At 41.9% G+C, this 25,017-nt stretch overlaps 2 protein-coding genes across 3 annotated transcripts in view; one reads left to right on the top strand and one right to left on the bottom strand.

Annotated features, from left to right (window-relative positions):
- MRRF (mitochondrial ribosome recycling factor) overlaps positions 1 to 1,349 on the bottom strand; it is a 55,018-nt gene extending 53,669 nt beyond the window's left edge. The window contains exon 1 of one of the 2 annotated variants that reach the window (XM_027556191.1): positions 1,228 to 1,349. In XM_027556191.1, the coding sequence (XP_027411992.1) occupies positions 1,228 to 1,349 (122 nt within the window). The remainder of the gene's footprint in view (positions 1 to 1,227) is intronic. The other variant, XM_027556192.1, reaches the window with a different exon arrangement.
- Positions 1,315 to 23,337, top strand: RBM18 (RNA binding motif protein 18). The gene is made up of 6 exons (XM_027556193.1): positions 1,315 to 1,465; positions 4,426 to 4,554; positions 12,486 to 12,612; positions 15,583 to 15,669; positions 17,507 to 17,592; positions 21,315 to 23,337. Exons 2-6 carry the CDS (start codon positions 4,442 to 4,444, stop codon positions 21,472 to 21,474), a joined length of 573 nt encoding a protein of 190 aa, XP_027411994.1. The 5' UTR covers positions 1,315 to 1,465; positions 4,426 to 4,441; the 3' UTR covers positions 21,475 to 23,337.
- The last annotated feature ends 1,680 nt before the right edge of the window (positions 23,338 to 25,017 follow it).

Here is a 25,017-nt window from a genome sequence, read left to right as displayed (position 1 = left end):
CATAACTACAGTGAGTTCCCTACATACAAACAAACTCTGTTCTGAATGCTTGTTCATAAGCCCAATTTGTTAGTAAGTCCAACAAAGTTAGCCTAGGTACCCATCTAACACAACCAGCTATATACTACTATACTGCAATAGGTTTATAATACGTTCCCATCTTTGAAAGTTCACAACTTGAAGGTTTGTATGCAGGGAACTTACTGTACCTTGTATTCAAAATGCACCTGTGGAAGCTGACCTGAGACTTCTATTAAGTCATTTCTTCTACCCAGGTTTTCTTTCCTCAACTATAATACAGAGGATCAGACCAGGTTTTTATTCTTTCTAACTACGAAGCTCCCCAAGATTCTGAGAATGCAGTAGGGTGGGTCAAAGGAAAAAAATGCAACAAACTTAGAGAAGACCCGGGAAAGAGTGCTGGTTCCAGCACTTCATAGGTATGTAACCTTAGGTAGGTCAAAATCTCTGGACCCCAATCTCACCTGTGGATGACAATACTATTCATCAGGGTTAGAGGAGCGACCCAATGAGCTGAGTTGCAGAAGCACTTTATAAACATAGAAGGGCAATTGAAATGACAACCGTTTTGCCACTGGACAGCAGAGTAATGGTTAAAAGGTGAGACTTAAACTTGGGCGCCATCACTCAATCCGCCTTTAGTGTGGGAGACCTGGGTTCGAACCCTGGCTTGAGTAGATCCCCTGGAGCAGGGAAAGGTTACCCACTCCAGTATTCTGGCCTGGAGAATTCCATGGACTCTACAGTCCATGGGGTCGCAGAGAGTCGGACACGACTGAGCGACTTTCACTTTCACTTCACTCATAGCGACACGACCCTGATTTTATTTCTCCGAGTTTCCATTTCTCCAGCATACGGGATTAGAAAAAAAATACCTATTCCCACAGGATTGTTCTGAAAATAAAATGTTCCTGCCAGTTAGCAGGCTACTAAATAGCTGCTACTATTTAGCAGCCCGGCTGCTATTTAGTAAGCCCGGCTCTCATTCTGAAGGTCCCTAGGTGATGAAATGAACCCCGTCCCCAACCCGTGAGACTCGCTCGGATCGACAGGTCCCGCCCTTAACCGTAAAGGTCAAGCCGGATTTTAATGGAACGCGTCGGGGACGGTGTTTAGGCCCCCTTAATGTATCCCAGAGGTCCCTGAGTAGAGGTCTCCGGGTCCCGGACCCCGCGCGCGCCTCCAGGCCGTGCTGAGGCCACTCACCAACTAGCGCCCGGGTTATTAGGAAAAGACTCGCGCGACCACGGCGGCGGCGGCGGCGGCGCCGGCGGCGCGGGCGTCGTGACGTCACGGGGCGGTGCGGCGGCGCGGGCGTAGTGCGTCATGGGCGGCCTGGCAGCTTGCGGCGTTGAGGTGTATACGCTTTGAGAGGGCCGTCGGGCCGCTGAGTCGGGACCTGCTTCGGGGGCATGAACAGAGGGGACGACGCCGAGATCGCGAGGTGAGTTTGGCCGGGGCAAGCCCCTGGCACGTAAGCGCCAGCCACGCGAGGGGTTCCTTAGAGGAGGCTGCCGTAACGAGACTGCTTCTCAGGCCCCGCCCCGGATTGTCCCGCCGCTGGCCCGGAAATAACAAGCCGAGTAATGACCCATCGCATCTGGGAATTTCGGGCGAGGAATCGGGAAGCCGGGATTCCAGGCTTGACCCCACCGTTACCGTTAGCTTTTTAGGAACAAGCGCCTTTGCTTCTGTGCTCTTCAGTTTCCCCAGATTACTGTTTGTGGCTTCCAGGATAGTTGTAGGTCAGCGTGGTGCGGAGCGGGGGCGGGGGACGAGGGGAGGTAGGTGAAAAAGCGTTTTGTGAACTCTTAATATAAGAGGCTGTCGCCATTGCAAACCCAAAGGATTTTGATTGTCGTATGCCATCCTGATCGCTTACCATACTTTACCGTTCGTAAGAAGTCCTGTGCTGAGCTATCATGTATGTTGTCGTATTTAAACCTCATAACAACTCTTAAGATAGGGATAATTATGCCCCTTGTAGGAAGAAAGAAGAATCTGAGGCTCCGAATGGAGAAGTGGCTTGCTTCATTCATTCATTCGGTAACTACTGAGCACCAGCCAGGAGACAGGCAGTGTGCTGAGTGCCTGAGATGGAATCCTCAAAATAGGCAAGGCCCTGCCCTCTAGTAGCTTACATTCTAGTGAGGGAAGGGAAAGATGAAACAGTATATGACACATTTAACTGGTATTATATGGAAAGAAAAATGTAGCTATCATAGAGACGAACAAGATGCTCTGCTGTATGAGGAAAAACTTTTCTAAGGGGGGGACATTTAAGGGGTGATCATGACTTAGTAAAGTCACAGAATAACTGGGTGCAAAAGCCAGGATTTGAGTGCCTATCTTTTGGTCCTATATCCTGCACTCTTCCCACTAAAAATGGTTGCCTGGTGTGATATTAACCCCTGTTGGTATTGTTCCAGTTTTTAGACATGCGAAAATCAGAAGGTTCTATTATTCAAGTTTCATCTCAAGTATCATCTCCCACAGACATCTTCCCTTTCCGCTAATTCTAAAGTAGTCCATTCCTCCTTGTCAAATCCCCCTGCTTAACTGTGTTTGGAGCACTTAGCACAAATTACATCTTGATTACTTATTTAGCTTTTGTCTTGTCCTGCTCCTCTTCCAAATATAAGCATCTAGAGCGCAGGGACTGCTTGTTCACTGCTCTGTCCCCAGTACCAAGGCACTGCCTGGAAAATAGAGGCTATGTAAAAAAATTTTTTGAATGAATGATCTGTAAGAAAGTAAAAGAAAAGGAAAGCAGGGAGAAAACAGAATGTTTCTCCTCTCCAGTTTCCACACCTGGGATTCTATTTATGCCTGTTTTACCTTTCTCCCAGGAAGGAGCAAACTGTGGCTTGTTCATTTCTGTGTTTTCATAGCCAAGGGTTTAGCAGTTAGTAGTCGACAGACATAACAGAACAAATTGAACATGTGAGTGAGAGAGGAAGAAAAGCACCCTCATGTGTAGGTGTGTGTGTTAGTCATGTCCAGCTCTTTGTGACCCAGTGGACTGTCATGTCCGACTCTTTTGAGACCCCATGGACTGTACCCCACCAGGCTCCTCTGTCGATGAAATTCTCCAAGCAAGAATACTGGATGGGTTGCCATTCCCTTCTCCAGGGGATCTTCCGATTCTGGGATCAAATACTTGATCTCCCATATTACAGGTGGATTCTTTACCATCTGAGCCACCAGGGAACCCCTGTGTGGGGTAGATAGACACCTTTAACAAACAATTACCTGAAGGTTACTGTAGGCTTACTGTGTGCTAGCCTGTATAAGCTGTGCTGATATAAATAAAAGGTAATGGCAATGTTTGATATGTCAGCAGTTGTTATTAAGATGCAGCACTGATCTCGGAGGCCCTCCTGGTTTTATATGACACATTCTCTGTTCCAGGGAGTTCTGAAGTCTGGCACAGCCTTCCATCTTCCCAGTCCTTTTATTTTTTTCTTTCTCTGCCATATTATACAATAAAGCTTGATTTTATGTCTGTGGTCTCATTTTTGGTCTTCTCAACAACTCTTAAGTTATGAGCAGGGTGAGGTGTGTTATGTAGAGATGAGGAGACTGAAGCTAAGAGAGAAGTGGCTTCCTATTGGAAAAACCAAAAGTTGAAACCCAGCTTTCTGAGCTCAAGGTTCTTGCTCTTTCCATTACTGTCTTCATCATAACCCTCACCGTCCTTTTGTGACTGTGCAGTGAGACATTTCAGGAACTAAACCTAGTAATAATTTAAGGTAAAATTAATTGAATGCTTCCCTAGGTGCCATGACTTGTTCTTAATGTTTTTGGTGTACCATCTCAGTGAATCCTCACAGCTCTTGATTATCCCAATTTTACAGATGAGGAAACTGAGGCACCAAGTGGTTAAGTAACTTGCCCAAGTTTGCAGAACTAGTAAATGGGGGGACTGGAACAACTAAGGAGAAAGTTAGTCTCTTCTTCCCGGTGTCTCCCAAAATATTAAACATTATAAGAGCTAATTGATTACTTACTGTTGTTCTTCCGTACCCATTCTCTTAAGTGTCATTAAGACTCTTTCTGGTGGTTTCCAAGTATTTTGGGTGACAGTTGTTGAACTGGTGTATCATGTCGCAACAGAGACTTTGGCCTCCTGCCCAGTCAGCCTCTGGCTTCAGAAGAAAAAAACTAGTTTCTGCACACAGAACCACACCCCTTTCATCTAAAATGGGAGCTTTTGCTCTCTGGCTGCTGGAGGAGCTGTCCCAAGGGAACTGGTGCTGGGGCCCTGGTTGTGGAATAACTGAGGGCTTTGAAGGGCTGCCCAGGACATGCCCTCCTTGAGTAAATGTTTGTTGAATTGAGTTTGAAGCCTCTTGTTCACAAAGTGTTGCTCCTTTCCTGTCTGAATGTTCACGTTTCCTTTAGTATTTCATAGGGATTGATGGAAGCAGAAACCAAAACTCTTCCCCTGGAGAATGCATCCATCCTTTCAGAGGGCTCCCTACAGGAAGGGCACCGGTTATGGATTGGCAACTTGGACCCCAAAATCACAGAGTAAGTCTAAGATACCTTAACTCATTACCTACAGAATTGGGATGCTCCTGGTGATGATATTCAGAAGAATTTTCAAGGGCTATTGCATATATTTTGACCCTGTTATTTTTTAATTATCTTTAAAGGGAATGTGATGCTGTTTTAGCCTGTTATCTTGTCATTTTTCTAACATTTGGACTCTTCTACTGCAAAGGCACAAACTTGAATACCCTGTGAACCATATATTCTTTTTCCAGCTTGCCTAAGATGTTCTCTTAGTTTCAACTATTTTGAATCTTTGTACCCACTGATGAGGAAATTATATCCTAGAACCAGCCATGGGCATACTTTTGTTACCTCAGATGAAGGAACAAGCAGAAGTATCAGTATTTTCACAAAAAGGCAGAGAGATACAACTTGACTCTAATTTGTGTTAAGCAGCCATGGAACCAAGGAAATTCATAAGGGATCTTAGAAATACCCCAGTTCCTTTGGTGTTCATTCATTCATTTATTGAATGATTTGAGTGCCCATTGTGTGCCAAGTGCCATGCTAGGCATTTTTCAAAGTTTTTAAATCTGAGGAGCCATCTCTTGTTAAAGTACAGAACCTACATGTAGAAGAAAAGCTCGAGAGCTACTCGGATTAAAGGGAGGACAAGGTGCTCCGGGTGCCTTTTGACAACAGTCACCCTTGCTTGGGTGGTCACTTACAGGGGTCCGTGGACGACTCTTGAAAAACCTCTGATCTGTTCCATCTCTTTTATCAGCAGATGAAACCGAGGTCCAAGAAATGGAAGTGCCTTGTCCATGGTGACAAAACTGATTGAATTGTCTCAACTCCCCACTCTTTCCATTGTAGATATTGTAATGGAAAGGAGTCTCTTAGCAGAGAGAATTGAGAGATTTTTCCTTAAGTAGGGACTGGTGATGGTTGATGGCAGGAGATCAAAGGGAAGTAGATTGAGCTGTACAGAGTCAGTGCTTAAAGCAAGCATGGGGTATATCCTCAGTGCTGGAAGTCACTTCCTTGGGGATGGTGTTAAAAGCATAGGGAGAAGAGACAAGGGAATCTGCTTATTTGAGTCTGGGGGTCAGAGGAGGGGTATAAAAGGGTTGGGATTATGAGAGAGGAAAGAAATGTAAACTGACACATAAGGATCATGACAGTGTTCGGTTTCTTAAACCTGCTCAAGCTCAAATTGGCTCGGTGTAGGTGTTGTCGGGTCCCTCTAGGAAATATGGTATTTAAGATGTGTTGCCCCCTAATTATGGTACCTTGGTCACCAGGGCACTTCAATATAGACTGTGCATTTATTTTGACTCTCTTTATGGCTTGCGGCCTTGAGGATGAATGTATGACCTGCCCAAGCTCTCAGTTAATGAGGAAATTAAACAGAGAAGCTGTTTCCATCATCTAAAACCCAAGCTGTGAGAGGATGCTCCCAAGAGTGGTTTCCATTCCCACCTCTGCTTGTCTGAGTGGAAATCTGGAGCGTGGAAACAATGTCCATTGTTTTGGCTGCAATTCCCTGTAATGATACTCTTGTTCTAATTGTATCCTGCTGCTTGTCAAGAAGGTTCAAATGGGCAACTGCCACCTCAGTTTATGTCATAAGTAGGAGTATATGAGTGTTTTCTTTAGTTGGAGCATGAACAGGAACACAGTATCAAAAACTCCTCCCCTGATATCTCTGTTCTTTTTACATCCATTACTCAAGATATCAAGGACCAGACAACAAATCAGGGCCTTGCTGGCTCCTCCTGTGGGTTCCTACCTCTGTATCACCAGAGATCATTTCTACTGTCTTTCATCTATGGATTCCTTATCTTAAAACATTTTCTCAATTAAACAAACTGATCTATTAAAATGTCTTCTTAAAGATATAACTACCAGTCGTAATTTATCAAATGCTTAGTGTGGCTTCATTTGGTTTACTTTATACAGCAAAGAAACCTAACATTGTAGTAAGGTAGGTCTTATCTTGTAGAAATACGTGATCTTCTTCCAAATTTCTGAAGTACATAAACTTCCAGATCCTGTTCCTTTCAAGGTGGGTGATGATGGACCTAGCCTAATTATTAAAGTACAGTCATTCCCAAACATTGAAAAATGTTGAAACTTGTGTGAGCATGTGGTACCCAGCTTATAGTTCAGTCTCAGAAAGTATTATTTGAATTCAAATCTCTAAAAGTTCTGATGTCATGCTACACAATTTTTCAGAGCAGCCTCCAGTTTTTGTAATTAACTGGACACCACCACAGATCTCTCCTAGTTGGTGCTGTTTCCCTCTTGACAGACCCTTCTTATCTCTCTCTCCTACACAAGTCCCTACTCTGTCCCATCCCTCTTCCTGTTATCGTATATAGTGACTTGAATGTCCCTCCTACACAAATGTTCTCTCACTTCTTTTTAGAAGACAAGTGGTGGTATATATTTACTGTCATGAGTGATTGGCAGTTAAAGCAAAAAACCTTTTCTACTCAAGTTTTTCAAAGTTTACTTCATAATAATTCTGTTCATCCTACATGTGTGTGCCTGGTATTAATCCAAGTCCTGTTCAAGTTACAGTAGGATGTCCATCAGCCTGTTCTCAGTAGGAGGTGCATTGCTGACTGATAGGAGGTGCATTGCTGACTGATAGGAGGTGCATTGCTGACTGACTGTGAGCACTCTGATATTCTGTTTACACTGTAGCCTCAGTACCGACTGCTTTAGGCCCATGTTCCATGCCAGCAGTGTCTGTGTAACGATCTGGACTTAAGGGAATGATGACATACTCTTAGTTTTGGAGATAGCAGGTTGCATGCCTCTGTTCATTCCACTCCATTCCGATTCCTCTCAACTATACTATGTCTGATAGTTCTTAACCTGTAAAGTGAGACTGTTCAACTGAATGTCTTCCAGCTCTAATATTTCATTAGTTTCTCTTATTTAAGCTTGTAGAAATCTTGTGATGCAAGTGGAACAGATAAATGTTTCCCTGTTTTGTAAGTAAAGAAAGGTAAAGAGTTGACTCAGTTCAGGAAAGCAGTTAATGATAGAACTAATTTCCCACCACCTAATTTAGTTATCTTTGCACAGTTTAACAGTCCACATAACTGGACAGTCGTGACCAAAAGCATCCTATTCTAAGTTTTTCAGTGTAAGGACTTATTTTAAATGTTATGGGGCACAGTCTAACCATAAGAGTAAAAATAACAACTTTAAACATCATTACTAGTGCCTTCAGTAGAGAAGCTGAACAAGTTACTGTCTTTAGACGTTATCTATTTTCCATACCATGGTTTCTTCTGAAAGGGTTAATTACTGCTTTCTTCTTCAAATACCAAATGTACTGTATAGAACGCCAAAGTAATAGCCACTGCATAAGAAGTATGAAAGAACAAAGTCAGCTGAAATTGTATAAGAAAGAACATTCCTGATGGAGGGTAAATCATAAATAAAAGAATACCAGTATTGGGTGAGTAGAAGGCAGTGGCACCCCGCTCCAGTACTCTTGCCTGGAAAATCCCAGGGACGGAAGAGCCTGGTGGGCTGCATTCCATGGGGTCGCTAAGAGTCGGACACGACTGAGCAACTTCACTTTCACTTCTCACTTTCATGCATTGGAGAAGGAAATGGCAACCCACTCCAGTGTTCTTGCCTTGAGAATCCCAGGGACGAGGGAGCCTGGTGGGCTGCCGTCTATGGGGTCGCACAGAGTCAGACACGACTGAAGCGACTTAGCAGTAGCAGCAGAACATCAGGAAGACCTTTTAGACTAAAGTCTTTTGTTAGTCACTCAAGTCATATCCAACTCTTTGCAACCCCATGGACTATAGCCCGCCAGGCTCCTCTGACCATGGAATTCTCCAGGAAAAAATACTGGAGTGGGTAGCCAACCATTCCCTTCTCCAGGGGATCTTCCCAACCCAGGGATTGAACCCGGGTCTCCTGCATTGCAGGCATTTTCTTTACCATCTGAGCCACTAGTGAAAGGGGAATTTGAATACTAAATGATAATGAAAATAGTAGTTGGAGAGAGAGAATGCCATCATATTGAGACAGGATCTGTAAAATTTATTCAGACAAGTTTGAATTTCATGCATCAATGGAAGAGACTCATGTGGGTGTTTGGCAGGAGACTGACATAGTGAAAGTGATGTTTTAGTAGGAAAATCAGACACCAGTGGTAGGATGAACAGGAGGGGCAAAGACAAAGATGCTGATTAGCTACAGACCTTCCATTAATATCACCCAGATAGAGACTGTGATCTTGGAGACCAGTGGGTGGAGTCTGAGAGATGAGGGAAATGACTGAAGAGGAGCTAAGAAGAGCTGAAGACGATCACATTGTTTCTTGCCTGAGAAATGGAAAAGAATCATGTCCACATTGGCCAGTGGAATAGCTGGAGAGGGTCATAGTTTGTGGGGAGGAAGAGGACAGCCTGGGGTATATTAAGTAAACTTAAAAGCAGAGGAGAGGCACCTGGATGGAAATGTCCTTCTGATGTAGACTTTCAGAGCTAAATGCGAGGGATCATAAGTTCACGAGCATGTAAGAACCATACTTCCCCCTGAACACACCCCTGATTCTCTCAGCTCTTTCCTTATATTTCCATGCTGCTTCTTATGCTGACCCATGCTGCTGCTTGTGGTTTGATTTGCATGAAACAGCCTTTACTATTTGCTTATTCAAGTTGGAAACAAAATAAGACCATTTAATAACATATAGGGCATAGACTATAGAAACCCACCACCTGATAATTTCTATAAGTTCACAGTTTTCTCTAAAACAAATTGGGCATTAAAATCAATCTTGAGTGTCATTTTGTTGACTTCCCAGTACCTACAGCATCGCGTTAAATTCCCTCACTTAGCACAGGTCTTTGACGACCGGCCCCCTGCCCGCCTGTCAGCCTCCGCTCTTACTACGTAAGAGTCTTTTTCGCCATTGTGTCTCCGCACAGGGCATTCACTAACCACCACCTTCTCTGTGCAGTAGGTCCCCTTCATCTGTGTGCTCACATACATACTTCTGTGTGCAAGCTCATGCTGTTCTAAAATTGTCTGACTACATCTCTCTCTCATCGAACCAGAATGTCAGGTCTTTGAAGACAGAGATCTAGCTGTGTTCATCTGGATAGTTGGTCCAAGTGCCTAGTACAGTTCTTGACACATTAGAGGTGTCTATCTTAATCCAGTTCATACAGATTAATTTCCTCCGTGCCATCACGCAGGAAGGCCATTTTAAAAACCCATTTCAGACCACACTAATCATGGTGCAGAAGTATCTGTGGGACTGGTGTACCAGTTCTTCAGCTCCTAGGGCTGCAGGGCCCACATTTCATTAAGTGAGGCAGGGCTCTGATGAGCAACGGGCCCTCCTGTGTTCCGATAGCAGATAAAAGTGCTTGCAGATGTGAAAGCAAGAGTCTTCAGGCTTTTTTCACTATCAGAGCTTGCAGCCCCCATCTCCAGGAAGCAAAATAGTAAACACTTCATTCCTTTTGTTTCGGTGTTCCGATAATTTCAAGAAATTATCAAACAAGAAAAGAAATCCCGGAGAAGTTGAAAGACATGGACCTAAGCAGATGTTCCTGGAATCTTAAGGTCGCTCTTCTCGGGCAGAACGCATTTGTTAGCTTTTCAAAGAATAATCTGTCGGAGGGTTTTTTTTTTTTCCCTGAGTAAATTAAAATTCATTTCCTAGGAAATGCCGATTGCCTTACCTTCCTGCTATTAAGCAGAATGGAGCTAATGAAAAAATGACTAGCCCACAGTGGCCTTAGGTGGTTTAAAAAAAAAACAGGTTTGACCCACCATTCATGGCAACTGGTGCTGTGTTAAGGTTTGAATGGGTGTAGTAAGTGGAAGATGCAGCTGTGAATGAAAGACCCTGAGAGATTCTTCTAGCCCATCTGTCTGTGCATTTGAGAGACTCACCCTTGCCGTAAGCATGTTCAGAAACTCAAGTAAAACCAGAAATTTGCACTTTAGGTGTCTCCCTTTCCCCTAAAGAGTCACCTCATATATTCTCACTGGCAGTTGAGGTATCGAGATGGGAATTAAGAATTTGGAAACTAGAGGGTTACAGTTCTTTTCTCTTTCAAAACAGGTCTAAAGACCAGATTAATATCCACAGTATGCCTTGGGATCCTTGCATCCTGTCCCAAAATAAGACCTGTATTATGTCTTCCCTGCTCCACTGTGTCAGGCACCTGATCCAGGATAATGGGCTTGCTTATTGGTGTGCATTAGTCTCAAATTTAGTGTAGCTTATGATCCATTTCATATCTTTCTGCCTCCCAAAGGAGATTCTTACTCAAGAATAAAGTCTTGATGAGTTTCTCCTAGAAAACAATGTGAATATAAATGCGGCTGTAACAACAGCCTTACTGACTCCCTGTGGGGTAGAATTCCCAGTAATAACAGATTTAGCATGTGGGTTGATACCTTTTTAGTATCACAGGGACAGCATTGTTTAGAGAAAGCCTTGACTCCATTTGAATAGTGCGGAGGATGCCAGGAGGAAGGCCAAAGGAAAAGGAAACGGGAGAGCGGTTGGTTTGTCTCACCCTCACATCAGATGACAGGAAGTCGGGATTGAGATTGGCCACAGCAACCTGTTAAGGCCACATCTGTTTGAATAACTTAAAAGCTCTATAGAAACCAAATAAATTTTAGGGAAAGGAATCCAAGAAGAGGGTGAGGGGCAGAGTGGCAGTTGAGAGCTTGGGGTGTACCTCCTGCCAGCAGTAAACGTCTTCCTTGGCCATATATATTCTCTATTCAACCACACATGAATTGTGTTAAAGCAGCAGAGGTTGGGGAGTTACCCACAGTGGGATGATCTATAGGACCGGCCAGATTCCAGGCCTTCCCTGGTAGCTCAGCTGGTAAAGAATCCGCCTGCAATGCACCCAGTTCAATTCCTGGGTCAGGAAGATTCCATAGAAAAGGGATAGGCTACCCACTCTAGTATTCTTGGGCTTTCCTGGTGGCTTAGACAGTAAAGAATCTGCCTGCAGTGTGGGAGACCTGTGTTGGATCCCTGGGTTGGGAAAATCCCCTGGAGGAGGGCTTGGCAACCCACTCCAGTGTTCTGGCCTGGAGAATCCCCGTGGACAGAGAAACATGGTGGGCTATAGTCCATGGGGTCGCAAAGAATAGGACACAACTGAGCAACTAAGCACAGGTTCCCCTGCTCATGTGAGACCGCCCTCCATCATGTTGCAGTTCCACATGGTCCTGTGGTTCAGTTGCATCAGGGCTGGAAACTCTTGGCCTCCATCATGTTGTGGTTCTACATGGTCCTTTCATTGAGTCGCATCAGGGGTAGAGACTCTCAAGCACTTACGGAAGTGCCACTCGCTGTGGTTTGGCTTTTGGCAGAGTTTGTCTCAAGTACAAGTGGGAACTCATGATTTACTGTGAGATCCAATGGGGAAGTCTTCCGGATTGTTTTCTTGTTTGTGTGAATGAGTGTTACTTTGTTTATTTTTGAGGTAGGGTTGGCTTTGGGTTTGGGAGTGTGGGTGTGTGTTTCTGATGGAGTTACAGTTATTCACAAATACTGTGTCATTGCCAAGAAATTAAAAATAAATAAATCGACACTATTTTTGAACTTTTCTCCTAAAAAAAAAAAAAACAAAACAAATGGTGCTTGTGGGCCAGACAGCTGTTTGTTAGGTGTGGTTTTTTTGTTTGTTTGTTTGTTTGGTATTTTTGTGCTGGACAGACACAGAGCCATGACAATTCTAGTTCCCATTCCAAATAGAGGCAAACAACTCTGCTTGCCAGATAAACTAATGGTGCAGTTTGGAGGAGAGCCGGCAAGGGGGGCGGGGGTGGCGGTGGGGGGTGAGGTTTTTGTCCCTGGGGTAAATTATCTCCTGCTTTTATCTTGCACTCAGGCTGAGTGGCAACCAGACTCCCAGAGCGTCTCAGGGGCTGTTCTTTCTCCACAGATACCATCTCCTCAGGCTGCTGCAGAAGTTTGGCACGGTGAAGCAGTTCGACTTCCTCTTCCACAAGTCAGGTGCTCTGGAGGGACAGCCTCGAGGGTACTGTTTCGTCAACTTTGAAACTAAGCAGGTAGCTGAACTTCTCCCCCTTGCCCAGTGCTTAGCCTCTTGTAGTTAATCTTTGCAGCCCTCCTGACTGCTCGAATAGCAGTTCCTTGTGGGCAGGAGCCATGTCTGACTCGCCCCCATATGCTGGGCTCTGAGTCCTAAAGGAGACCCTCAGTCAGCAGCCGAGTTAGCGGCCAGCTTTCAAAGTCTGCCCTTGACCGGCTGGCAGGCTGAGGCGGCTGACCTGCTTTCCTGGCCAGATGCTCTGGGGTACCCACACTAAGCACATGGATGTCCTCCTCCCTGTTCTCTTTTGTTTGGTTCTTTCGTGGCTGGCCAACAAAGCTGCCTTTTCTTTCAGAGTTTGGCCCCATGGTGCAGAAACCCTCCCTGTCTGTGGTGAGCCACCCACAAACTCTCTTTTATTTTGATTTCTTAAAAATGTAGCCTCCTCCTCAACATCTCCAAATAAATGTGGACAAGTTTGAATATATACAGAAAAAGAGAGCGCCAGCTTCAACCGTGGTGTGTCCACGATCTACTATTAAAATGTAGTCCTGAGAGTGGACATGCATTGATAAAGGACTTGAATTTGAATGTTACTTAATATAGAGACACTGTTTATAGTTCTGTGACTATTAGTGATATGTGAGAATGTTGCCTAGTTTCTGTTTTACTAATGATAATTGTATTTGGATATTTTTCCTATAAAAGTAATACTTGTTTCTTATAGATAAAATATAGATAAGTAATTTCATATATTAGTCTAAAACCCAGAAATAATCAGTTTTCAATATTTAGTTATATATCTTTCTAGTCTCTTCTTTCTTCACATTCACACACACATATACATAAAATGACAAAAACACATGTGCACAATTTAAAAGAACACATGTACAGCTTTTAACACACAAATAGGATCATGTATCCTATTTACCACTGAAAGTAAATTAAAATTTTTCCTGTCATCCGGTACCCATCAAGATAACATTCTGTATCATATTGTGGTTTCACTGGTGTAGCTATAGATAGATGTAAAAATTCACTGATCTATAATACATTTTATTATTTAGGCCTCAGTTTAAAAACTAACCAGTATCATCTTTGATGACTGCATAATATTTTATTCTGTGAATATGTGATAAGTTACATATCTAACCTCCAAATGCGTAAGCAATGTGGTGAACATCTCTAGCTCTATGTGAATATTTACTGTATTCATGGAAATGGAGTGGTTGTCAACAAAGGCCATGAATTTTTTCCTTAATATGACTGCCAAATTGCCTTCAAGAAATACTGTGTCAGTATGTTCTGAGACTATCTGAGAATATCATTTGTCCCTACCAGTGCTAGGGATTTCTTAAAACTTTCCTCTAATTTTTGCAAATGTGATAGGCAATAAATGATACATTATTGTTCTAATTATTCAAGGTTTATTTTTTTTTGAGGGAACTGAAAGTGTGCTCTATATAGTTTGTATTCTAAAATACTTAATTCTTCCCTAATGATAGAGTGTGTTGAGGATTTTTACATGATCACTAAAATCATTGGTCATGTTGAAGATAGATATTGGTTTAAAAACACTAAATTGGAAGTTACAAAGATTATTTCTGGCTCTTTTATTTATTAACTTTGGGCAAGTCTAACTTATTTTGACCTCAGTTTTCATCTAAAAATGGAAATTAAAAATACACACCCTCCTTACCTTTTAGGAAGTTAAGAGAGTAGGTGAGGGTTCATATGAAAGCATATTTGGCATTTAATAATACTGTTGGATACATGAATTTTGGAACAAGTTAGAAAGATAGGAAATTATTTTTAAATCTATTTATCACCTGCTGGCGTCTTATGACTATTGATGCTACAGAATTAATAGTGTCATGTAAATTCTAATTCACTAAGTGAAACTTAAAAGAAGAATAAAATATCTCCTCTGTCCCTCTAACTCTGTGTGCCATAGTGAGGCACAGATGCCAGTGAGTACCCACAGTGGGTACTCAGATATCTGTTGGATATCATACTGGTAAGACCCAGAGGAATAAGAGAATCACCAGTAAAACCAGACTAGAATGTTTTATGCTGAGGCCTCGGACTCTCCTTGTTCCTCTTCCTGTTCCTTAACAGGCTCTTCACTCCCAGTAAATGTGGGTAACACTTGGCCGAATGCCTCCTGGATACAAATGGAGCGGAGGAGGCTTGGCAGGATGGAAAAGTACAGCCAGGCTTCCTGGGAATGTCCTCGAGTGCCTATTATCCAGCCTCAGGAATTCCTTTCAACCTCGTTGCTCCCGTATCTGATGGGGAAAGGGTCAGGGAACTTCTGGCTCTGAAAGCCAGGTGCAGAGATTGGCTCACACAGATACCTTGCTCATAGCCTCTTTGACTCACTCCTGCTTTTTCCGGCCTGGTTTCCTTCACTCCCATATCCTTTGAAGCCCTGTAGCTTCACTGTAGCTCACTTTGGATTCAGGGTGTATCAGCCCTGGTCCAGGATATAGTGTCAGAGTCCCCAGGAGGAGTACACTTTCTTGACGTAGTAGATGTTACTCTTAACTTACAGAACTGTGTAGAAAGATATCACCCAGTAGGGACAACACTGTTAGCTGACGCTGGTTGAGTGCACACCATGTGCTCCATTCTTTACATGTGCTCTTCGACTCCTCTGACCACTTCGGAACAAGCAGTATCCATATTTTGCAGGCGAAAAAGCTAGTATCCAGAGAGATGAAATGACCTGTTAAATATTATACTGCCAATAAGTGGCAGGCAAGATTTAAATTTTTGTTTGACTGGGTTTACAAAATCTCATGCCCAGGCAGGATTTAAATTTTTGTGTGAGTTTACAAAGTCTCAGACCCTTTTTATTATTCTGCCTTTTTTTTTCCCCTTGTAAATCCTTTGCCACTTGTTTACCAAAACAATAAGAAATTCAGCCATCAAAGCTAGTGAGACATTTGAGTCTTCTACTGACATTAATCCCTTTCCTGAACAGGAAGCAGAACAAGCCATCCAGTGTCTCAACGGCAAGCTGGCCCTGTCTAAGAAGCTGGTGGTGCGCTGGGCACACGCTCAAGTGAAGGTGAGTCTAACGGGCTAGAAAGACTGCATCAGCTTGTCCTAAATGAGGCTTTGAAAAGACAGTTGTCCACTCGCCCATTTGCATCCCAGCCTCTGCACATCTGGAACAACCACACGCTGGTCTCCTCCTTGTATTCACCATGTGTGTTTCCAGATTTTTCTTTTGAGAAACATCTCAGGAGGGATTAAGTTCCTTCGCCGTTTCCCTCCACATACCCACAGATTCTGTTTTTGATTGATTTTTCCATGTGACTGATTTGTCTACTCAGACCTCTATCATTTATTTATTTATTTTTGGTAGGAGTTCTTTAGAGGAAAAAATGTATTTATTTTTTAAATTAGTTGCTTTAGGCATTATTAGACTCTTCCCAGCCTCTCAGTTCTGTGGCAAGTTTGAATTGTTTATGCTAAATACTTGAGAAATGGGTAGTTTGTAAGAGTGCTTAAAGCACTGGCATTTCCTTACTCGAGAGATTTTGAGAGTTATTTGTGGGATTTGCAATGCCTGTATTGACTCCAAGGCCCAAGCAGTGGTAAACTGCCGTGTTCATCTCCTAGTTATTCTCTTGGGAAAATGTGCTGGAAAAGCTACAACCATTGAAAAAGAAAAAAGAAGGAAAGAATGGTATTCTGTTTCAGCCAGCACAGGTGAAGTATGCGTTTACACTGGAGCAATCCACAGAGTTGCTTCTCTACTTCCTGCACTGTGGTCTTAACAGACCTGCCTGCAGAGGTTTGTTACAGCCAGATTCGGAGCCTCAGTCTTTATAAACGACCGTAATGCTTGATCAGAGACTCCACCCAGCAAGCTCCCCAGAAAAGAGTCACCAAAATAAAGACATTCAAGTTCAGTGTCGAAGCTCAAAAACAGATTGCAGACAATTTGGATCTTTTTGAGTATTTCAGGATTTCAGGTAATCACAGAGCCTTCTCAATTTCCAGGATCCATCACCTTAAAAATAGAAACAACAAGGAAAATTTCTAAATGCTTTTTTATTCAAAAGAAAATCAAGTCTCATTTGCCAGACTGGCTATCATCTTCTCATCCTGCATGTCTTTCTGACCAGAGACTCCTGATTGCTCTTTAAAAGAAGTATATAATTATCTGACATCAAATAAACTGTACTTTCCTGGAGAATGTTTTCTGTATCAGTGGCTGAAAGCCATTACTAGTTCTCTTCTCCACATAAACCTGTGAAGAGTTGAATGTTATGGTTGTTACTTTGCAGCAATCAAGCAAAACTTTAAAATGCTTGGAATAAAGCGAAATAACTATTGGAAGAAGTGACATGTGACAGAATCAGAACGTGAGAGGGCATTCCTGCTGTGTAGCTGTACCGTCTCTGAATTTAGAGGTTGAAATTCTTTCTCCACCAAATGAGGAGGATTATTGGGTAGATGGGAAGCCTCATCTAAATTTCTTTTTCTATGTTTATGACCTTTATGCTAAAGCTGGACTTCTGTATTAATTCTGAACACAAAGCAGACCTAAGATTGTCTAGAAACAATCTAACAATGGGCTTCCCTGGTGGCTTAGTGGTAAAGAATCTACCTGCCAACGCGGAAGACTTGGATTTGATTGTCTGCGTCGGGAAGATCTCCTGGAGGCGGAAATGGCAACTCTCTCCAGTATTTTTGCCTGGTGACAACCCATGGACAGAGGAGCATGGTAGGCTACAGTCTCCACGTGGTCACAAAGAGTCAGACATGACTGAGAGACTGAACACACATGCTGTCTAAGGATACACTGATAAGATTAGGATTTCTGAACACATGTATTACAGTAAAGGGCTGGTTTCTGCCTGAGTGGGGTAATTTGCCTTTTTTCTTACTTTCAGAGATACGATCATAACAAGAATGATAAGATCCTTCCAATTAGTCTTGAGCCGTCCTCAAGCACTGAGCCTGCGCAGTCTAACCTAAGGTAAGAAGGTGTCCTGTAGGAAGACACAAGTATTGCAAGAGCTGGAGCCATTTCTTCATTGTGGCACTAGAAACCCTACAGACCCTTTAGAGTGGAGCCTACTAACTTTTGCCATGCTGAGAGATGTGTGCAGTTAGTCTCCAGAATGTCACCTCCCTCCATACCCACAAGAGTGTGTACCAGCTGTTTACACAGTTCATACACACAAAAGAGGCTGGGTATACCTACCACATACCAGCTATTATACTTGGCACTGGGAACACAGAGGTAAATCAGATACAGTCCTTGCTATAAAACAAGCATTTTAATAAGGCCTTGATTATCTTCAACGTTTGTCATTATACACTAATTCCTCCCCAACTATGAGTTCCTTTATACAGAATTTGGGTTTGCAGCACTTTAATTTTATCTACCATTTCAGCAAATGTAACAGTTTTGGTTCCAGTACCTACAAATTGTCAGTTACTTCCTTGGAGTTAATTCAAAACAGAAGGAGTTGAGGGTTGAATAAAGAAAGGGGAAGTTAAGGGTGAGCAGAAGTAGACGGGCTGACTTTGCACGATAGCCTAGGGAGAAATGTTAACAAGAACAAAAGCTGAGATTTTTGGAGCTTACTATGAAGCAGGCTCTGTGCTAAACACTTTACATGTTGTATGTCACTGAAGTATAAAAATTCTGGTGAAAGTACTTTGTATTCATTTTATAAACGAAGAAACTGAAGTTTAGGGAGGTATCTTGGCCAATATCACACAGGTTGAAAATAGCAGAGTACAGATTCAAAGCCAGGTTTACTGAACTTGAGAATTCAGTCTTTCAGTTACTGCTTGCAAGAAGCTCCAGGCTGTCAGTACAGGACTGCAATTCTAACACCTGCTCTGAGAAAGGGAAAGATGTGTGAAAGAGCACCAGCCTCTCATGTGCATCCGAAATCAACACGTCAGAGAGTCAGGAAAGTGATACCTGTTTGGACAGAGGGTTAGGGTAAAAAAAAAAAAAACTTTTCTGTATATTATCTGCACCAAACAGAAGAGATTTACAAGCATCTCATTAAACTGCAAGGAGGGGTGATCCTGAAATGTTTCCAGGAGTAATAAAATTGATAGTTAATTTTATAGTTACCAATTTGTCTAATATCATTGATGTTTTCTTACTTTTGTGCTGCTTTATTTTGTACTCCCCCAATTTTTTTTAACTAATAACTTCACTAAGTTCACTAGGAGCTTATTTCCGCTGTCCTATTTTCCCCGTAAGATTAAACCTCGTCAGTCACTGGTTTCGTGGAGGTTTTGTAAATCTAACTCCTCTTGGGAACAGACGACTGCACTGATGCTTGGTGATCATGGTACTGTGAATGCCTTTCGTTTCCTTCACTCTTTGTTCTTTTTACTAAATAATCTAGCCTGGTGTTTTCCATTTATCTTTTAATCCAGAGAACCTCAGCTTACGTGTTTTGATTAACATCTATACCTAATTAGAGAAGGTTGTTTTCCCTGGGACCCATACAGAACGGATGGCTGGCTGTTAAATTTTCCATTAATGGAAAAGGTGTGGAATGCATCTCAGTGAGACTTCAGAGTTCTTTTTTATGGCAACTAAGTTTTTTAATTTTACATTGCCCATGTAAAATCTTGAGTATATGCAGATATATGCTTTTTGAGGATTTCTTAAAGGCTATGTATACATTCCCTCCCAAGTTTCTATCCCTGACTGTAGACTATTGACAGAGTCAAAGTGGAAACTAAAGGAAGCCATAAGCCAAAAAATACTCTAGTTGAGTGTGTTGCATTCTGACCTAGGGATAGTGGTGTCCTTCATCAGAAGGAAATGCCTCACAGCTTCCACAGTGTCTCCTCATCCCTTCTCTCTAATACATGGCTACTCAGCTCCCAGCCTAATGAAGAGGAAAAAGCAAGGCCTGTGATGATGAACTGGGCTTGAATCCTGGCTCCACGATTTGTTAGCTATGTGAACTTTGGTTGAATCACTACCCTTCTGCATTTGTTTATCTATAAAATATGGTCCGTGTAGTCAAAGTTATGGTTTTTCTAGTAGTCATATGTGAGAGTTGGACCATAAAGAAGGCTGAGTGCCAAAGAGTTGACATTTTTGAGCTGTGATGCTGGAGAAGTTTCTTGAGAGTCCCTTGGACTGCACAGAGATCAAACCAGTCAATCCTAAAGGAAATCAGCCCTGAATATTCATTGCAAGGACTGATGCTGAAGCTGAAACTCCAATACTTTGGCCACCTGATGCGAAGAACTGACTCATTGGAAAAGACCCTGATGCTGGGGAAAATTTGAGGGCAAGAGGAGAAGGGGGCAATAGAAGATGAGATGGTTGGATGGCATCACTGACTCAGTGGACATGAGTTTGATCAAACTCAGGGAGATAGCAATGGATAGAGAAGTCTGGTGTACTGAAGTTCATGGGGTCGCAAAGAGTTGGACACGACTTGGACACTGAACAGCAACAACAAAAATGTGGTTGATAACCCTCGAAATATTGTTGCAAGGATTAGAAACAGTATAAGTAAAATGCTGGGCACACTTCCTGGCTCATTGTAAGTGCTCTGTAAATGATAGCCTAAACACACATTTGTCAGTAAAAAGGGACTTCGTACGATTTCAGGGATGTTTTTTCCATTATTATTCAATGATTCAGAAGGTGGTACTGTATAAGAAAGAGTTCATAGTATGGCTCTGGAGTCCAGCTCTATTCAAATCTCAGCTCTGCCACTTACTAGCTATGGGCACTAACCTTTCTATGCCTTTTTTTCTTTGCAAATGAAGAATGTAACCTACATGAATTATTTCTTCCATTTTTATTGTGGTAAATAATATACATTTACACATAATACAGCATTTACCATCTTAACCATTTTTAAGTGTACAGTTCAGTGGTATTAAGTACATTCATAATGTACAACAATCACCACCATCCAGCTCCATAATTCTTTCTCTCTCGTAAAACTGAAGCTCTGTACACATTAAACAATCACTCCCCATTCCCACCTCCCCCAAGTCCCTGGCAACCATCATTCCACTTTCTGTCTCTGATTTTGACTGCTCTCTCAAGTATTTCATTTAAGTAGAATCATACAGTATTTGTCTTTTTTGTGACTGGTTTGTTTCACTTAGCATAGCGTCCTCCAGGTTCTTCCATATTGGAGCTTATGTGTCTACCACATTTTGCTTATCTATTCTTACTTCAGTAGACACTTGGGTTGCTTCCGCAGTTTATCTGTTGTGAATAATGCTACCATGAGCATGGGAGTATACATCTCTCTCTCAGACTCTGCTTTCAATCCCTGTACAAATTATCTTTGAGGGCCTACTGTCTGCAGGTACTAAGATGCTGAACAGTGTTGGTGTCTGAGGTTTAAGTGTAATAATATACAAAGTATTCCTAACAGTGTCTTACAGAAAAAGCTTAATAGATGTTTCACCCTTGATCTCTTTCCTAAAATAAGAACAGTTATTTTTGTGGGGGGTTTTTTTCTCCCAAATAAAACTGTATTCCTTTTGTTGTTCTTATTTATTTATTTATTGGCTGCACCCAACGGCTTGTGGGAAGTCCTGTTTTCTATGAAATGTTTGTATGTTTGTGTTTGAGTGTCTTGTTGTTTCTCTGATATGCCTGAGAGCCACAAAGAAGATGAAATACATAGGTATCCTCTTGAATGTATGCAGGCCCACTCTGATGCTCTGCTGTCCTTTTTCCAGTGTCACTGCAAAGATCAAAGCCATCGAAGCAAAGCTGAAAATGATGGCAGAAAATCCTGATGCAGAATATCCAGCAGCGCCTGTTTATTCCTACTTCAAGCCACCAGATAAAAAAAGGACTACTCCTTATTCTCGAACAGCTTGGAAATCTCGAAGATGATGGTTATGAATGACTGCTCTCCACACCTGAGACCCCCTGCCTTTGTACTTGTAGCTGTGAACAGTACTACCCGACAGAGCAGTCACATGTTAGCGTTTGGTAACATAACATTTTTGGATGTCCTTCTTATGGATGTTTCTTCCCTGAAGTATGTGTGGAATTGAGCATCATCCAGAATAAATAGGATTTTATCCAAAACTGTGACTTGAATGCTGGGATGCTCTAGTTGGCTCATTTGTTTGGATTTGTAACTCCAGAAACATTATATAGTGTGCCAGAAAGAAAGGCAAAGACAAAGAACGTTATCATTCAAATCAGGAAACTTAATTTATTAAGAGCTGTCTTTAAAAAAAAAAAATTTTTTTTCTGTGCTCAGTTGTCTTTACAACATAAAGAAAAAGTAAAAAAACGAGGGAAGTAAGAAATTTTGAATCATGCTCGAAACTGCTGTTCCAGAATTTTCTATGGAAATCCCTCCAACTGGACTGAAAAGAAAAAGTTCTTGGCAAAAAGAGCTGGTTCTTTGAGCAAATGTTGTGGTAATCTGTTAAAGAATTATGCTTATTGTTTCAAAATCCCAATTAGGAAAACATGGTGTATATCTTTTAAAAGTGTTTGCGTCGACAAAACTGTAGACCGAAATTTAGCATTTTGTACCACAGCAGAAGTCCTGTTTGAAAATCCAACTTGTATTCTATCGTGATCATTTTTTTAAAAAATCTAAATAATCCTGCCTTCTATAATACCAAATGTCATTATTAGTGTGGGACTTTTAAAGTTGCATTTATTGCATGAGATTGTTTTAATAGCATGAGAATGTTCTGTTTGGAATTATATCATGATCAATCTAAATAGAAAAGCAGATATCTTTGAAAACTTAAACATTGCTATATTGATTCTCTATCAAACTTATACCTTACCTTTATTAATAACTGTGTAGGGGTCTGAGTAGAAGAAATTGTCTCGTGTGGGGTGCGATGGGGACACACAGTGGACACGGAAAGTCAGTGGAGCAGACACTGCTCTGGCACCAAGATTGCAATGACCTCATGTTTTATGTGGTTTATAAAGGCTTGAAAGATTGCATGACTTTAAAACAATTCTTCATTTGTAGAACCTGCTTCTCAGATATTTTTTGCCACTTTAAACACTTTGAGTATAACAGCAGAGGAAGAACAACCGCCGATCTGGGAGTCTGTTCCTGTCAGCACTGCTGGTTGGTCATTTTGGTGCCAGGTGGACAGGCTGTTTCACTGGGGAGCACCATTGCTTCTTCAGCATGAAATCATTTTGTTACTCAAGGTGCCACTCAGCGATTACAACTGTTTACTGTCATTGTTCCCAGCGAGAGGAGGCTCTCATTGTAGGAGCTTAAGTCTTCCTATGAGCAGAAATGAATTTAAGACACTTGAACCAAAACTTCAGCATAGTGTAGTGTTGTAATTCACAGAAGGGGTTCAGATAAATTCCTGTCACCTTTCCCAAGCTAAAACTTTTCAGATATTGTTTAGTGTTATTCTGCCTGCAAAACTCAAGAGCTCAGTGTAAGATGCAAGTAACTCTCTTTCTGTTTGGGGGATAGTTCAGGGAAGTGGGAGCATTATCTCCCATTTTTCTGGTGACTTCTCTAAGAATGTAGAATTCACCATTTTACCCTTGAGGTCCTCTAAGAGCTATGGTGGAATAGGACTTAATGCAAAATAAATAGTCTTCTATTTTTAATAGGAACTTAGAAAATACTTAACTTTGGATTATCTAGAGTTGTTTCCTTTAGAAACCAGAGCTATTTATTTGTATTTAAAGCAATGTTTATTATTTGTACTGATTCGTACTCCTTTGTGTGAATAAACGCGAGACAGTGTCTGTGGTTGTGTCTTCTCTCGTCCATCTCCTGCACTGAAGACTGCAGCTCTCCGGGAGGCTTGTTCCTCCTGTGGCCATGGAGGTGTCCAGGCAAGGTGCTGCTTCTAAGTGCCTTCTCTGATCCCAGAGGCAGGTCTCTGCACCCTTTGTGCCTGCCTCCTTCTGTTAGAGATGAGCAAAGAGACTAGCTGTTCTCACTGTACATCTAACTGTTCCCAAAAAAGTTGTTAATGGAGGCCCCTGAAGTAGGAAAATGTGTTTGGTCCGTCTTTCAAAGTAGGGTTTCAGAAGAATAAAAGTACATGTTATAAATATGCTGAAAGTAGTGTGGTTAAAGGTTTGTTAAATATGAGTGTTAACTTGGTAAACTCCTTGTTATGAGGTTATCTGTACTTTAAAATTATTTGTTGGCTTACTGTTTTGCTAAAATTATGTCACAGTTTTGATTTTTACAAGAGTGAAGAATTGAGGGGCATATCTCCTTAATCTCAGCTCTTCTTTATCCCTTGCAAAATGTAACCCTAACCAGTAGACTTTATGTAACTGGAATCTCAATGTTAGGAGAAAAAAAATCACACGAAAGATTTTTCAAAGCATATCAAAAATCAGCAGCAGCAGTTTTGTAAAACCAGATATTCTAGAGCTGTTCCCTTGTCTATTAAGGCATGTACAGATACTTTCTAAATCACCAAGTATATCTACATTTTTAATACTACTGTATAAAAGAATAAGATTAATTCTTACCTTACAAGTTAATGTTAAATAGTTCCTTTCTGTAATCATTATGTTCCTAAAAATGATTTGATTCTACCATATTTATCCTTGATTTCTCTTTTTCTCTCCTGTTCCTTCTACCCAGTCCTTGAACAAATCCTGTCAACTCCACATTGAAAATACATCTTGAAAAAATGTTTAAAAAACCTCATCTTAAGTCCAATCATTTTACTATTGCAGTACCTGCCTAATTATCTCCCTGCTTCCACCCAGTGCCTCCACCTTAACCAGAGCAATCCTTTCCCCATCTGAGCATGTCATTCCCTTCCATGGGCTTTCTGCCACACCTAGAATACAATCCAAAGACCTAAGTGACTTGTCCCTGACAACCTGCCTGACCCTATAAGCCTCTTATGCGTTTTGTTCACTGTGCTCCAGCCTCAATGGCTTCGCTACTCCTTGAGTGCTAGGAGGTCCTACCATGAGGCCTTGGCACTGGCTGTTCACAGAGTCCATTCCTTTATTTATTCAAGTCCCTGTTCAAAGGACCATGTTCAAGAGGCTACCTGACCTCCCTATCTAAAATCAGCCCTGTCACTTCTAATCACTCCCCCTTCATTTTCTAAACAGTCCTTGTCACTACCTAACATCATATACAAAGTTACTTTCTCTCTCTTGCACGCATGCTCGCTCTCTTTTTTTTTTTATTAGAATGTAAGTTCCCTGGGAGCAGGAACTTCTGTTCACTGCTATGTCCCAACATTGAAAACCATGCCAGGTAGGGACTTAACGTGAAGTCCAGTGATTGGGACTCTCAAGTTCCCAATGCAGGGAGTACAAGTTCAATCAGTGGTCAGGAAACTAAGATCCCATATGCCACACAGTGAGGCCAAGAAAAGAAAACAATGCCAGGTAGGTAGTAGATGCTGAATAAATATTTGTTGATGAAAAGTCAGAATCGTGGTA

Source organism: Bos indicus x Bos taurus, chromosome 11 (genome assembly GCF_003369695.1).
Source record: "Bos indicus x Bos taurus breed Angus x Brahman F1 hybrid chromosome 11, Bos_hybrid_MaternalHap_v2.0, whole genome shotgun sequence".
NCBI classification, from domain to species: Eukaryota; Metazoa; Chordata; class Mammalia; order Artiodactyla; family Bovidae; genus Bos; species Bos indicus x Bos taurus.
This window is presented reverse-complemented; position numbering and strand designations above follow the sequence as displayed.